This window comes from Bos javanicus, chromosome 10 (assembly GCF_032452875.1).
Source record: "Bos javanicus breed banteng chromosome 10, ARS-OSU_banteng_1.0, whole genome shotgun sequence".
Lineage (NCBI taxonomy): Eukaryota > Metazoa > Chordata > Mammalia > Artiodactyla > Bovidae > Bos > Bos javanicus.
Genome location: NC_083877.1, coordinates 71096363 through 71112237, shown reverse-complemented (window position 1 = coordinate 71112237; position 15875 = coordinate 71096363). Strand labels below are relative to the sequence as shown.

General features: G+C 43.8%; 1 protein-coding gene across 3 annotated transcripts in view; it reads right to left on the bottom strand.

The window, feature by feature from the left end:
* Positions 1-15875, bottom strand: part of DAAM1 (dishevelled associated activator of morphogenesis 1) — a 182409-nt gene that overhangs the window by 74010 nt on the left and 92524 nt on the right. For all 3 annotated transcript variants that reach the window (XR_009738759.1, XM_061429032.1, XM_061429033.1), the window contains exon 3: positions 9661-9750. Coding sequence is in view for 2 of the 3 variants with exons in the window: in XM_061429032.1 (XP_061285016.1) it covers positions 9661-9750 (90 nt within the window). In the remaining variant the exon portion in view is untranslated. The remainder of the gene's footprint in view (positions 1-9660; positions 9751-15875) is intronic.

Here is a 15875-nt window from a genome sequence, read left to right as displayed (position 1 = left end):
ATAACAAAAAAGAAGCAAACTCACAGATACACAAAACAAACTAGTGGTTACCAGTGGGGAGAGGGAAGGGATAGGGACCAGGCTGGGAGGAGATTTAGAGGTACAAACTACTATGTATGCAATAAATTACAAGGATACACTGTATGTCCCAGGGAATACAGCCAATATTTTAAAATAACTATAAATGGAGTATAACCTTTGAGAATTCTGAATCACTACATTGTACACTTGTAACTTCTACAGTATTACACATCAACTATACTTCAATAAAAAGACTCCTAATAGTAACGGTATCTGCTACTTTGTTGAAACATTCTTTTATTATTTCCTCAACACTGACATTTTGTTTTATTACCTTAGTTTCAGAAATCATACAGCTAGAACACACATTAGATTATAATGCTGCAACTTTGAACAAATTTTGCTGCTGAGCAGAGAACTTGTAAATCCAGTTCATTTTGACCTAATAAGTTACTCATTTGTGAATATTGACTCGTTTAATGGAACCTCTTGATGTTGTGTACTACTAAGGGACTTTCTTCCATTGCAAAAATAACAGTTGCAATGTTGTCATCTAAAAATATTCTTTAATTGTTTTATGTTGAAAACTGAAGATATTTACTAACCACTTGCCTTTCCTAGGCCACAAAGAAGGAAGCTTAATTCTATTTAACAACACAGCTTGAAGCACATACATGCCCACTCTCCAGAGTTTAAGTAGTGTTCACAACTGCTTGCTAGGCAAGCCCAATGATGTGAGCATCTCCACTGGTTACCCAAGGTCAGCAGGGACTGAGTGCTGCAGTGGCATGTGGGTGAAAGTAAGAAGGAAGTGGAGTGGAATTTGACTTCCTTTTCACCTCCATCATCCAAGACATAAATTAAGGATGCTCCTGAAATCAGATTCAGGGTTCTACTCAGAAGTTAAGGGACAGCCCCACTGATCAGTAAGGCAAAAAATCCCTAGAACTTCTTAATTAAATGGGGACCCTCTCTAACAATTTCTGACACTCACAATAAAGACTTTCTTGGTCTCTTCCCTTATCTTCACAATGCACCCTCCTACCTTACTATCTCCACCTTGAAATGTCCTGTGAGAGACTAAGGGAGAGGTGCTGTTCTAAGAAACCCAGGTATCATTATTTATGAATATGAATCTGAATCCCTGGCTAGCATGAGTGTGAACGAACAGAAACTCAGTCCACACCATTATTTCAATTACTGTCACCATCACTGACATTATCAGTGATAACATTAACATCGCCACACCCCAAGTTCTCTGACAACTTCAAAATCGTATTTTCTCAATTTTCACAACAATTTTATGAATTTGACCTCATTGTATAGAGAAGAGAGAAATGAGCTGTTAAGAAATATGCCCCAAGTCACACAGCTAGCTAATAAGTGGGGTACCCTGCCTTCTCAGATTACCCTTTAGATGGACTTTAACTATGCAAAGTCTTTCTTACAGTTATTACTTGGCTTCTATTTATGATGGAAAAAAGAGAGTCAGTCACACTATGCTGAAGTTTAGAACAACTGTGAGGGACAAAATTTAGGAAACCTTCAGGCAGATCCATTAATGGAAAAACTGTTGGAGCCAATCCACCCCAAGGGAGGCGGGGAGTCCTCTCACTGGTAGTACCTCTAGACTGAAAAACAGAGAACTCTACAGAACTGGAGGGCTACACCCCAACAGAAGAATCCAGAAACTGTTCACTCACTTCCCCAAGTACCAAAGAAGAAAGATAGATATGCTTTGGTTCATTCTATGGTCAAGCTTGTTCTCCACTTCTTCACTGAGCTGAGTCAATGTTAATGACAACACAAACTATGCATTCAGGACCATCTGGACACCCCACAGCAGGAGTGGTAGCAGGCACAGCTGGAATGATAGAACTGGTAATGAGGAAAAACGGCACCCAAATGATATTATTAGACAAAGATTATAGGAAGAGGAGATAAGTAAATCCTCGTGAACCACCTGCCTTTGACAGGGATACAACTTTGGTTTAAGGGCTGCCAGAGACAGAGAATCCATGAATTTTGGACTCCAATTCTGAAAACTGGTGCTCATTTTGACAGCACTGGCTTTTGTAACAAAAAAGAAAATAAAGACAGAAAATGGAGCATTGGCTATGAGATTATGCTACTTAGGGGAGAAAGGGCCATGAGAAGCAGTTTCCCTTTAGCAGAAAGCTGAGGCCATCTCATCAGGACCAAAAATCACCATGCTTTCAGTCACTGCTAAAAGAGATAAATGGTATTGAAAAATTCTGGGTGATTTACAGATTCACCTTTGTTTTAATCCTCCCAAGGAAGAGTAAATAAAGGGCCCCTGAGCTAAAGAAAAAAAAAAAAATGCCAGAGTTGTCTTGACAACACAAGCACTAGTTATATTTTAAATGATATTTATTTTTCCTCCTAATTTCAAAGAGAAATATGAAGTGGCTTTGCAATGTTCAAGTTGTCTGCTGCTGCTGCTAAGTCACTTCAGTCGTGTCCGACTCTGCACGACCCCATAGACAACAGCCCATCAGGCTCCCCTGTCCCTGGGATTCTCCAGGCAAGAACACTGGAGTGGGCTGCCATTTCTTTCTCCAATGCAGGAAAGTGAAAAGTGAGAGTGAAGTCGCTCAGTTGTGCTGGACTGAGCCAACTGCCTACAGGTTTCAGGGAGGGCAAGCCACAAGAGACTCTTATGGGGGAGATGTGCAGGGTGGCAGTGAAGCAGCAGCCATTTTGTAGTTTATAGGCACTGTCCTTTATCAGCTGGCTCACCTCATTGGTGGGAATCAGTAGGCAGGTATACAATTGCTCCACCTTCCCCGGATCCTCCTCCAGCCTCTCCTTGGCCAGGGATGTGTGTTTGTTTGTATGTGTGTGCACGTGCATGTGGGTGTTGAACTCCATGACTAATGGCTCAGGCTTCTGCAGGACACCCAGTCCAGGGTCAGCCAGTGGGACCTGCCTCATGAGTCAGTCTGTCCCTGTGGACTCCAGCCTGTCCTTGTTCCCCTCTCTTTACACTCACCCTCCCTCCCAATTGCCTGCTCAAGGACATAAAGCTCCAGCATTAGAAGCAAAGACAGCAGCTTTACAGGAAGTGCTTAGCTAGTTTCTGTGATTACATTAAGGGTTAATCTCTTTGCATGTGATTTCCCTCAGCATGTGTTTCCCTCAGCAGCCTTGCTTTTCTGACTGAAACCTGACAAACTATACTATACATGTTTTTTAAAAAGAGCAATTCTATTTTTACCATCAAACAAACAAACAAACAAACAAACAAAAAAACCTTATCCCAAGGCAGGAGTGAGAATAATGACTATTGGTACATTTGGGAAATATTTGTAAAAATAAATAAATAAATCAAAATTAACCACCCACAATCCCACCAAACAACAGTTTCTGTCTACTTCTATAGATATAGAAAATTTCTTTTGCATATTTTTGATGGTACCAATTACAGTTTTATTTCTCTTGTTAAACCTTCATTTCATCCTGAGCAATTTCCCAGGTCTTCAAAATTTCTTTGAAAGCATGACTTTTCAGTGGCAGCAAGATACTGTTATGGTTTCATCCTATAATATAATCATCCCCCTCTAAGTTGTTGACCATCACTGGCTTTCAGAGACAACACTGCAAAGAACACCCCAGACATAGTTCTTGGTGTATCTTTCATCACTACCATGAGATCAACTCCTGGAAGATGCATGTTCCAGGCTCTGGATACATATTATCAAATTATTTTGGCCACCATCTTTAGATCTATCAGCATCTCATACTTAGGTCAATGTTTAAAACATTTATTAACAGTATAACCTGGGTATCAGTGAATTGGAACTAATAATACAATGTGGGAACAGAGTCCTGCTGTCCCCTACCTGTCTTGCCAGGAGTTAGCCCTCGAGTCCCTGAATCATGAAGGAAGACTGATTGGCCCTTGCGGGGAAGGTCAGATTGTCAGGAGAGTTTTTATTGGGAGGGCTTGAGGCAGCTGCTCTTTACCAACTAGAACTGGCCATATTGTGACAGACACCACAGTTTCACTGCTATGGACACTGCGTGAATAGCCTGAGTTGGTGTTTTCACCTGACCTCTCTGGGTTGAATAAACCTCAGTTACTTCAATCTTCCCCTCAGTGTCTTCATTTTTCTAAAGTTTAAGCCTCTCCATTGATTTCCTAACAAGCTCTAGAAACTGTGTTTAGTAAAGATCAGATTACCCAACAGTCTAAACTTGACCTTTTAGGCACTGGCAGAATGGACAAAGAACAAAGTACAAGTGAAGAGGGAAACTGTACAGTGTGTGTGAACATAGCTCAGCTGTTGGAAAAGGAGCCCATTCCAGATGACGGGATGAAAGCATGACATCAGCTCCCTTGCTGGCATAGCCCTGGAAGTGGTCACGGTGATGAAGGACCTGTGTCTCCATCACACACGAACACCCAAGGCTTGGAGGCTCCTTCCTCTGTGCCCTAGAGTCTGCTTACCTTAGAATGGAGCTTACGGAAAGACCTGGCAGTTATTTGATTTCATCTGCTTCTACCTGGACCATCCACTCCAGCAAGAAAATCTGACTTGTTTAATCACCTTCAGCATCTAGCCTATATTCTGCCCCAGATACTCAGTACACATCAGGGTGATACACAAACCAACTAGCCCTTTGCCAACTGCACTGCTTCATTGGCTGAAACACCAGATCTGCAAAGCTTGTTGCTTCTTCACTGCTTCAGTCTGAGATTAAACACGCATCCTCACCTCCCACAGCCCGGGAATATGTAAACAAGGCAGGGAGTTTCAGAACCTAGTGATACCCACTCTCCTCCAGTTACTGTGCTTCCCTCAAGTATTCTCAGAGAAGCAGAGTCAGGAAAGACAGGCCAGTCTTATTTCTGATCATTTTTAAGTCTGCCACATTCTGTAACCTCTTAGCACTTAGGAGCACAAAGCCCAGCTGGAATCCATTATCAGGGTGAAAACTCAATGGTAGGAGACCAAACCAGGTATTTCTAAAGAAGTCCAGAAACAGTTACAGATACCTAGTTTTCCCTCTCTCCCAAATCTCCGACATCTAGCAAAGTGGGCACCTGAAAACCTAAGGCTCATTCTACTGAATATTCAAATAATTACAGTAAAGAAGGACCATGTTAGTCGCTCAGTTGTGTCCAACTTTGGGACCCCATGGACTGTAGCCCGTCAGGCTCCTCTGTCCATGGGATTCTCCAGGCAAGAATACTGGAGTGGGTTACCATTTCCTTCTCCAGAGAAGAGGAGACCTAACTTATCCCTCTTTGCTTTCCGTCAGGAGACTGGGAACAACCAGACCATTAACATATCAACATTCCACTTCCTTGCTGTACAGCTGATTTGTTTGACAGTCCTGTAGAATACTGATGGTTCCTTTGTCTTTAATTCCACTACTAGCATATGTTCCCTTAAATCCCTGTTTTCCACTTCCTCCTTGTGCTCTGAATGCATCTGAAAGATCCTTACGACCATTCACAATGCATTGCTTTTTTTGTGTATGTGGTAAAGGAGAATTCCTTCTTGTGGAGCAGACTGGGGAAGTGATCCAATAAGGATATGCAAACCAAATAAAGGAAGTGAATGAAAGGTACCAGGAGAATTCTCAGCCACTTTTCCTTGATGTCTTCTGAACATGCCTAGCACCAGATCAGCACTTCCAACAAAGCTGAAAGGCTCAACTGCAGCCAAGTTAGACAAGGTTCTTGAGTGATTTAATTAAACTAGAGTCAAACAAACTCAGCAACACAACAAAAAACTCACCTTCTCCAAAGCAGACCTCAAAAGATACAGAAATGTAATATGGAGAATCCAGAGCCATTTACTTAAGCCTTGGCTTAGGGATCAGAAATGCATGGAGGAAACATTAGGTGCAGTCATCAAATTCTGATCTTAGCCTCAAATATCTGATGTTACTACAGCTCACAGCTTCTAATTCCATCCACTGACTTTGTGACTCTGAAGCTCATGGAGAGGGAAAAAGCATTTTCTGGACACTGTGAAGGACTGGTTAAGTGACACAACTACTGCAGCTGCTCCTGTGAAGAAGTGTGACTAAAGATTTCTGCCTGGGCTGGTAAGACTGCTGTTGCCATAATACAGTGTGTATACCATCTTAGTTTCTCCTCTCTGAAGACCTACTCCTTACTTTTCCCAGGGTTTAAAAATCATGTTAACAATAAGCAAATACAGCATGGCCAGATGCCTTTCGTGGTCAGATGGTTCATTGTTTAAAAAGCTTCAGTTTAAAATCCAAAAGATTGTTAACAGATGCAGTTTCTGGCCGAAGACTGGGAAAAACCTCATTTAAACAAAAGAGCATGTTGTGATTGGAACTAAAAAGGGAATTACCTTTAAAGATAAGAACCACAAACATTTCCTATTTGAAAATACCCCCAGCTCCACCAACAGAGCCTTTCCTTGGACCTTTCGTAAAAGTTAAAAAAATTTGACAGTGGACTGCTGCATACGACAAACCACGGCTGACCAAACCACTCTAGTCATTTTTACAGATTTGTTTGGACTTTCAACAAGGCTGCAACATCCATCTCTTGCTCTCCCCCCGGATTACTTAATTAGGCAAAATTCCAATTAATTTCTTTCCAATTCTTTTAGCCCCAGGAACACTTTTGCAGCTTTCATTTTGGCTCTGGAAATGGGTTTTCAACCAGAGGACTCGGATAAAGCTGTTTGAGAAATGAACACAGAGCTTGATAAGCAGATAGCCACCGCTGGGACTCAAGTCTCTATTGGATGGAAAAGAGCCACTTGGCCGAGGAAGGCCAGGCCCCATCTTCAGTTCCCAGTGCCGTCTGTCTCCACAACTGCTGTGCACTTTTATGCAGAAAGCCTGCTTTTCCCCAGCTCTGTTTCTGTTGGCGCTCATGGACCCTTACTCTATGGCTTCACTATGTGTGAGAACATCTATGATGCTCTGAGTTCTAATCTTGAAAGATGGAAAGTCTGAAGGGGCCATGAGGGTGTAGCTTTCCCTTGGCCTGAGAAATGGATGTGGTCAGGCTTGCTGGTGACAAGTCTTATTTGAAAAGGCTATACCCAAGAGATGGTCCAAGGAAAACAGTCTGTTCTTGGTGGTAAGGATGGCCACCGTGGGCTCCTTTCTGAGAATGGGCAACCCATTTTGAAGGAGGCAAGGTTCTCTGAAGAGGGCCAAGCATCGGGCCCTTTTCTTCCAAAGGGTTTTGTGTTCTCTTATTGTGTTATTTCTCTATTTATTACAGGGTCCCAAAAGGTTAGTTGTAGACCCAAAGCACAGCATAGTTTTAACAGTCTCAGAAGCTCTAATCAATAAAATCCTCAGTCAAGCCATTTTAAAGTGAGGCAGATCTATAAACTCCCAGGATTCCCCAAAGAGTTAAGATGGCTTTTCCACTCAGTCACACTATTGCTAAGTCATAAAGGGAATCCAAGCTGCTGGAATGAGGCTAACCGGAAAACTGCTTTCCCAAAGATCTGCACAATTGGACCAGGTACTCGCAGGGATAACCCATCCGTCAGGAAATGGGATTCCGAGGCCAGTGGCCACATCTACATCCACTCGCCTACAAAAAGCCAACCCCACCACGCACATAGGAGACAAGGTCTGAAAGAGGATTTGATAGGCCAGGAAATTGAAAAATGAGCAGCAGCTGTGAGGCCGAGGTCGTTTCTATCCTCCAGGGCTTGCCGTTTCTAATCTAAGGGGCAGTAGTTTCCATGATTAACTTTCAATTGCCGTCAAGGGTGTAATAAAATCTGGGAAAGAAGAAAACTTTCCCTTCGGTAAGCTGCTCCCATTCTCCTGCCCCTTCCTCTCCTCTAATGCATATTCTCAATCCCACTTCACGTTGTTTCCTAATTTTGAGAAAAAAATCTGCGCTCGTTTGAGCCAAAATAGACAATGTCCTCTGTGTACTCAGGCACTTAAGGATTTTTCTTTCTCAGTTGTAGGGGCCAGGTTTTGAAGGCAGCTGCCTGAAAAGTTCTCTTGTTTTCAAGACCATTCAACATTATTACTATCAGAACCCAGCACATTTTAATTTTCATTAAAAATTTTTTCCATTTAAAATCTCTTTCCTGAGCGATGACCCATCAGTTTGACAGAAGAGAGGTCTTCCCATTGGTAAGATGTTCACGGAGAGAAAGAAGAGGACACATTCATTCACAAACACATCTTACTGGTTACCACTGCATTAGGAACCCTTAATGCTTGACATGATCTAAGTGGCTCAGAAGTTATCTTCAGAGGCTACAGTTGACACATCTCTCAGCAAAGACCCCTGGAACAAAATCCCACATGTAGTTTTATCAATTACAATAGCTCACATGGAAAATCAAATGTGCTTTAGTTTGTTTGAGAGGTAGGTATAAACCCAACAACTCAGTGGTTCATTCATCATACCTTCACTTCCAGGTATCAGATGCTGGCGTTACAAGGGTTATAAAGCCTGGCACGAGGGGAATACAGGAAGGTTCACTGCTGGAGAGACGCTCCCAGGAGGGGGCATGCCAATTACAAAGGCAGCGTGGTGCGGGGGTGGGAACCATAGGGGCAAACGGAGGTCCTCAAATGCATCCTAATCCACTAAGGAAAGGTTTCCCTGGCTCATACTGTGTCTTCTCAAGATACTGGATTGTTATAGCTTGTTCCAGTTTCTTTGCTTCCAGAGGTGAGTAATCCAGCACCCACTCTGGTTGGAGAGGTATCGTTTCCCTTAGGAACCAGCCCTGCCCTTTCTGCTTCCCTGTCCTGATGTAAGTCTCCCCCAGAACAGATAGGAAAGCGGCAAAAGCTGGCCATGAACACAAGTGGTTCCAAAAATGGGTGAGAGAACAGTTGCAGAATGTGCCACCGTGTTTGAAAGATGGCAGGGTGAGCTTTATTGTGGGAGATACATTCCACGGGTGGTGCCTAGTGCCACGGAGGCTAGGGAAGAGAGTTAAGCACTTTCTCTACCCCATGAATTCCTTTCTCTCCTCCTCCAAAGGTACCAGAATCCCCAGCTTTTACATGCGGATGACCACCCAGAATAAGACAGCATTCCTGGCAGGGGGGTGTGGCCATGTAGCTAACAGTGGGATGTGAAGGAACTCAGGTCTGGGACTCCCGATGTGGCCCTAAGAGCGGGGGTGGGGAGCTGCGCCTTCCCCATTTCCTCCAGCCCCAGTTTGGAACCTGAAATGGATGGACAGCCACTTCACACCACGAGGACAAGGCCACGTCTTAGAGATGGCCAAATGGAAAGTTGTTCGAAGGTAGTCCCAGAGAGCGGGGAAAACTGCAGCTGTGAAACCACAATGCTGGTCCTCACCTGCCTACATACAAACTTTCATGTAAAGGGCAAGTTTTGGAAAAACACGTCAACCTTCTGTAAGCTGATGTTATTTAGGGGTCTCATACACAAGGTTATGAGTAATGGTGTGAGGTGAGGGGGTTACAATGAAGTGTTGATAAAATCAACATCCGAGGAGCCGGCCCTTTACCACATATAGTGCTAAGGCCACAACTGGGCACATTCAATCTGGTTTTTACATTATAAAGAACTGCCTGAAGTCTGGTGGTGAAATGGGAGCGCAAAGGGCATCAAAACAATAATAATTTTCCAGTTAACCATAATCATCATGAATATCTTACCTTTTTCTTGCTACAGTATATCTGCCATTTTTTCTCTGCTGGAAGTGCAAACATGGCTTCCCTGTGTTTGTCTGTGAGGTCAAGTTCATCCTGAGAAGACAAATAATAATAATTAGTTTACAAATTAACCGTTATTCCTATAAGGGAAGTTTTATCAGCATCACCAGAGTGAGAAAACAAAGCCAACACATATTCAAATGAACTTAGGAAAGGCCAAGAAGCTGCTAAGTGCCAGTGTCTGTTACCAGCATTAAGAAAGCAGGTCCCTGGCCTTGGGCTGGGCACCCAGTGCAGCCCTACACTTACCGAAGGGTGGGGGAAAGCTGGCTGGGCACGGACAGAGTTGTCCTGGGCCAATGTGTACTGCTACAGAGGGTCCATTGAACATTAAAGGTCTTTAAAGCTCCAGAGTTTGGAAGGATTTACTCATTTTTACAGATGAAGGACTGGTAAGGATGGCCCTACAAACACTGACAACTGGGATGGGCCCTGAGGGACATGATGAGACGAGCGGAAGAAGAAAACCACGGGTTGGGATGTGGTAATGAATTAGAGTATCTAGGGGACACTGACCAGCTTAGCTGAAGCACTGGTTTATGCAAAGAACCATCAGATAAAAGCTTTGGGAGGTAAGGAGTGACTCTGTGGACAATCTTCAAGGCCAGATTAAGGAGTTTATTTTCTTGACCAAGAAGAGCCAGTGAAGGTTCTGAGAAAGGGAGTGACATCTGTATCACCAATATTTATTCAGTACTTCAAATGTCAAGCACTGTGCAGTCATTTTCTCGTTTAGCTCTCATAATAACCCTGAGTTCCACTCATGATCACACCCACCTTGTATTAATAATACTTGTTGTAATACAGCTGGGGGAAGTTTTGGCAGAAGGTTGGGTAAGCAACCTGCTCAAAGACCATATATGCCTGGTAAATGATGGGGCTTAGAGTTTAAGCCTAGAGCTGTCTGACTCCTGAGCCCAGACTCTCAGTCTCTCAGATCAGTGTCTGGAAACATTAATTTTATAGTGGTGTGCAGCTTAGATTGAACACTGAGGGAAGGCAATTTATGAACATCTATAACTAATGAACAACAATGAGATAATGACTATAAAGTGCATAGGGAACAGTTCTTGGCATTTAATAACTCATTCCATGGTCAACATTATTATTGGTATTGAGCACCTGGTACAATTTTATTCCTATAGGGAAGTTGAATCTAGTTAAGAGCGGGAGATTGATGGGTGTGAGACATATTAAATTACTATAAATTAAGGCACAATAATAAGGTTCAGCTAACTGAGGCATATAATGCAGCTCTACCACTCGTGGGGCTCCCATCTTACAGTTCTGCCTCTGCTGGATCATCAAGTGCTATCATTACTTCCTTGAGAAAAAGCTCACATTTTCCCTTTGTTTTGTTTCCAGTGAAGCCACCCAAACTTATGCCCTAATCACCTCTGCCTTGGCTCTGGCACCAGCCTCCCCCAGTTCCTTCTCACCCTTCCGATCCTTGCTACATCATGACCACTGACGCGTTAGCCAGTGGTCCTCAGACTTGAGTGAGCAATGGAATCACCTGGAAGGTTCCTTACATCACTGATTGCCCAGTGTTGAGGACTGAGAAAGTGGGAGGAAGTACAAAATGTCATTAGTTCCACACTGCCTGCAAAATTAATTATACATCCCTCAGCCAGTCTTTTGAAGTCTTCCATTTATAACCCCAACTTAATTGCCAGGCTTATTTCTCGTTATCCCTTTTGCCCTGATCTTGTTAACCCCTGCACCTCCAGGGCCTAGACACACAAGGTCTGATACATGCCGGCTGCCTGGGAAAATTCTCATTAAGCCTCTGTTTCCCCATCTCCAGGATGGGCCTGTCATTTCAGGGCTCTGTGAGGATTTGCAACATCAACTCAGGTAGTAACGCCTGGCACAGGGAGGGGCAAATGTACTGTGGTTAGTTCTCTCATCTTTAAAAAAGATGCTATTTTCTTTTAGGAGCAAGGTAAGCGGTTAAGTCACTAAAACACACACTCAGACACTAACCACTAGAAACTAGTTAAGAATTTCAACAATGTAAAACCAAGGAAGGAATAAAAAATATTTACAGAAAATTCCATTATAAGGGAACATGTTAAAAATGTTAAAATTTTGTTATGCAACTGTTATATACATATGTGAAATAATTATTTTTTCCCCTTTCTTCCTTTTTTAATTTCCTGTAAGTTATACCTATTCTCATCTACTGATGAATAGGGGGATATGGCGACATAAAGCACTTCCCAACAATTAGGGTTTTCTTGGGGTGGGATTGTGGAGTCAGGTCAGTTATTCAAATAGCTCAATAATATGGTGCTTAGTTTGGGGAAAAGGGTTGTAATTTGTGAGAGAAAAGTGAAAGTGAAACTCGCTCAGTCATGTCTGACTCTTTGAGACTCCATACAATCCATGGAATTCAGCAGGCCAGAATACAAGAGTGGGTAGCCATTCCCTTCTCCAGGGGAATCTTCCCAAACCAGGGATTGAACCCAGGTCTCCCACATTGGAGGTGGATTCTTTACCAGCTGAGCCACAACAGAAACTCAAGAATACTGGGGTGGGTAACCTATCCCTTTTCCAGGGGATCTGCCTGACCTAGTAATCAGATTGGGATCTCCTACATTGCAGGTGGATTCTTTACCAGCTGAGCTACATGGGAAGCCCTGATTTGTGAGAGAACAGTGCTATTAATATTGTATCCTTTACTACACTGCATTACTGTTTTTCCTATCTGAGCAGAGGTGTGAAGAAACATGTGAATCCTAAAAACCTCGAAATTCACAGCAAAAAGTATTAATATTACTATATTTTGCTGTTAGAGTTAGAAAACTTCTGCTGAGACACAAATGACCAATTTTGAATTGAGAAGACATGGTTGAATTAGAACTTCAGAGCAGATGGCTTCATGCAAGGAGAGAATTTCCATAAAATAATTAAAAATTGCTATAGGCCCTCTAGGCTTCCCAGGTGACTCACCGGGTAAAGAATTTGCCTGCCAATGCAGGAGATGCAGGTTTGATCCCTGGGTCGGGTGGATCCCCTAGAGGAGGAAAGGGCAACCCACTCGGGTATTCTTGCCTGGGAAATCCCATGGACAGAGGAGCCTGGCGGGCTACAGTCCATGGGGTCACACAGAGTAAGACACAACTGAGCATGCACACACACAGGCCCTCTGGATGTAATGTAGGATTACAGTAAGACTACAGGAAGGAATACATGGATAGTGGTAATGGTAACAGCTAACAATTCAGACACGACTGAGCGACTTCACTTTCACTTTTCACTTTCGTGCATTGGAGAAGGAAATGGCAACCCACTCCAGTGTTCTTGCCTGGAGAATCCCAAGGACGGGGAAGCCTGGTGGGCTGCCGTCTATGGGGTCGCACAGAGTCGGACACGACTGAAGTGACTTAGCACAGCATAGCATAACAATTACTGAGCACTTTCTGTGTGCTTAGTAGCAATGTTTTTATGGATTAATTTAGTTTATCCTCACAATAATCCTATAAAGTGGGTAGCAGTATCCCACTTTCCAGGAAACTGAATCAGACAGATTCAATAGCCTGTTCAAGGTAACACAGCTAGTAAATGGTGGAGGAGGAACTTGAGGTTAGACTGTCTGGTTCCAGATCCCATGTCCTTAACCACTAGCCTGTTCATTCTGTTGATCATTCAACAGGTGGGGAGAACCATGACACTGACGTCAGTAGGAAAAACGCACCCTTGAGCTGCACTGGCGGCCCACTGGGCCTGCTGAGTGTCTATTTACACAAAGAGGGAGACTTTGTTGTCAGATACCCCTGAGTTCCAGGTCTGGCTGTTATGGATTACGTAAAATTCAAGCATCCACTAAATTTAGGCATTTTAGGTGCAGGGAATAGAAAGGTATCACAGAGCTCATATGCTTGAAGGGGTAGAATAGAAATCAAAGAATCACAGGATCCCAGGGACGAGCACACAGAGTTGAGCTGCCAGAGCCCATTTGCTACGGGGAGTCATGGGGCAGGGAAGGCTGTGATTGAGGTGAGACCTGAGAAATGAATAAAAATTAAATAGGTCAAAAGCATCACAGACAGTAAACAGCAGCCTTGCAGGCAGGCCACTGTGAACGTTGGTCTTTATCATAAGAGCAATCAGAGGTCAATGGCAAATCTGAGCGAGGAGGGGTGACATAGATTAAATAATAATTGGGAGTGCCTAGGCACAATGCCCAGAGTGTAATGAGACCCCCCACCCCTCCATTCCAAAAGTTTCTTTGCTCTGACTCACTCTGGTTTAATAATATGGCTTGAAACAAGCCTGCAAGATTGGAAGAGACTATCACACAGCCTTAGAGATCAATCAACACCTACTCCATGTCCTACCCATTCCAGGACCATGGCCAGACATTACAAAGGACGCAAAGATGAATAACAGACCCCAATCGCATGGAATTTAGATTCCAGTTAGGAAGACAAGATGATAGAAGGCTTCAACAATTCCTCTTCTTCTCAGGATAAAGTCCAAATTCCTTAGCTGGTAGGTAGGGCCCTTCATGATACGGCCTTTGCTGACTTGCCCCACCTCACCTCCTCCTCCTCCTCCCCCAGCAGCCAACTTTCAGCACTTGGGATCACAAGTTGCCCGTTTCTGAAACCTTTTTCCAAACAGCCCTTCCCACCATGTCTAAGAATGAGTCCCATTTATCTAAGCTTTGGGGGTTTCCCTGATAGCTCAGTTGGTAAAGAATCTGCCTGCAATGTAGGCGACCCTGGCTAGATTCCTGGGTCGGAAGATCCTCTGGAGAAGGGAAAGGCTACCCTACAGTATTCTTGAGCTTCCCTTGTGGCTCAGCTGGTAAAGAATCCGCCTGCAATGCGGGAGACCTGGGTTCGATCCCTGGATTGGGAAGATCCCCCTAGAGAAGGGAAAGGTTATCCACTTCAGTATTCTGGCTTTTACAAGGTATCTAAGCTTTTACAAGTTATCTAAGCTTTTACAAGGGATCAGTTGTCCCCCAGGCAGCCTACCTGACTTACCTTGGGGGGTGGGGGTACCCCTCTCTGCTCTCCTACTAACCTTTTGGCATTAATCACATTGCCGCAGTTATCACACTTGCATTAATCACAATCACATTGGCATGTCTGACTCCCTTCCTAGACTCATCTCCAGACAGCAGGAATGAAATTTGTTCTGTTTATCTTTGCATTAGTTGCCAGGACCCAAAACAATATCTGATATATAGTTGGACTGAAGAAAAAACTAAGGTGAGGGCAGGTGGGTATCTGAAAAGGAGGGAGAGGGGTTATTATGGGACATAGCAAAGATCAATGCATTTCAATAATTCAAACCCATCCTCCCTTCCTTTTTTTTTTTTTTTGCAGTAAGATGGTGGCACTAATGGTAAAGAACTTGCCTGCCAGTGCAGGAGACATAAGAGATTTTAGCCTGGTGGGCTACAGTCCATAGGGTTGCAAAGAGTCGGAAGCGACTTAGCACCCATGTACGCAGAGTAAACAATTTTCGTGTTTTGGCAAAGGTATACATTGAAGTTTTTTGCACTTCAACCTTCAGAAACTGGTTGTACCATTTTACTCTCCCACCAGCAACATATAGCAGTTTGGGTTACTCCACATCCTCACAAACATTTGGTACTATATCTTTAAAATTTTAGTCATCCTAGGGCTTTCCATGGAGAAGGCAATGGCAACCCACACCAGTACTCTTGCCTGGAAAATCCCATGGATGGAGGAGCCTGGTGGGCTGCAGTCCATGGGGTCGCTAAGAGTCAGACACGACTGAGCGACTTCACTTTCACTTTTCACTTTCATGCATTGGAGAAGGAAATGGCAACCCACTCCAGTGTTCTTGCCTGGAGAATCCCAGGGACGGCGGAGCCTGGTGGGCTGCTGTCTATGGGGTTGCATAGAGTCGGAGACGACTGAAGTGCCTTAGCAGCAGCAGCAGCAGCAGCAGGGCTTTCCAGGTGCTGCAAGTGGTAAAGAACCTGCTTGCAAACCCAGGAGACATAAGAGATGCAGGTTAGATTCCTGAGTCAGGAAGATCCCCTGAAGAAGGGAATGGTTACTCACTCCAGTATTCTTGCCTGGAGAATCCCATGGACAGAGGAGCCTGGTGGGCTATAGTCCTCGGGGTCACATAGAGTCAGATACCACTGAAGTGACAGCACAACTTATGTG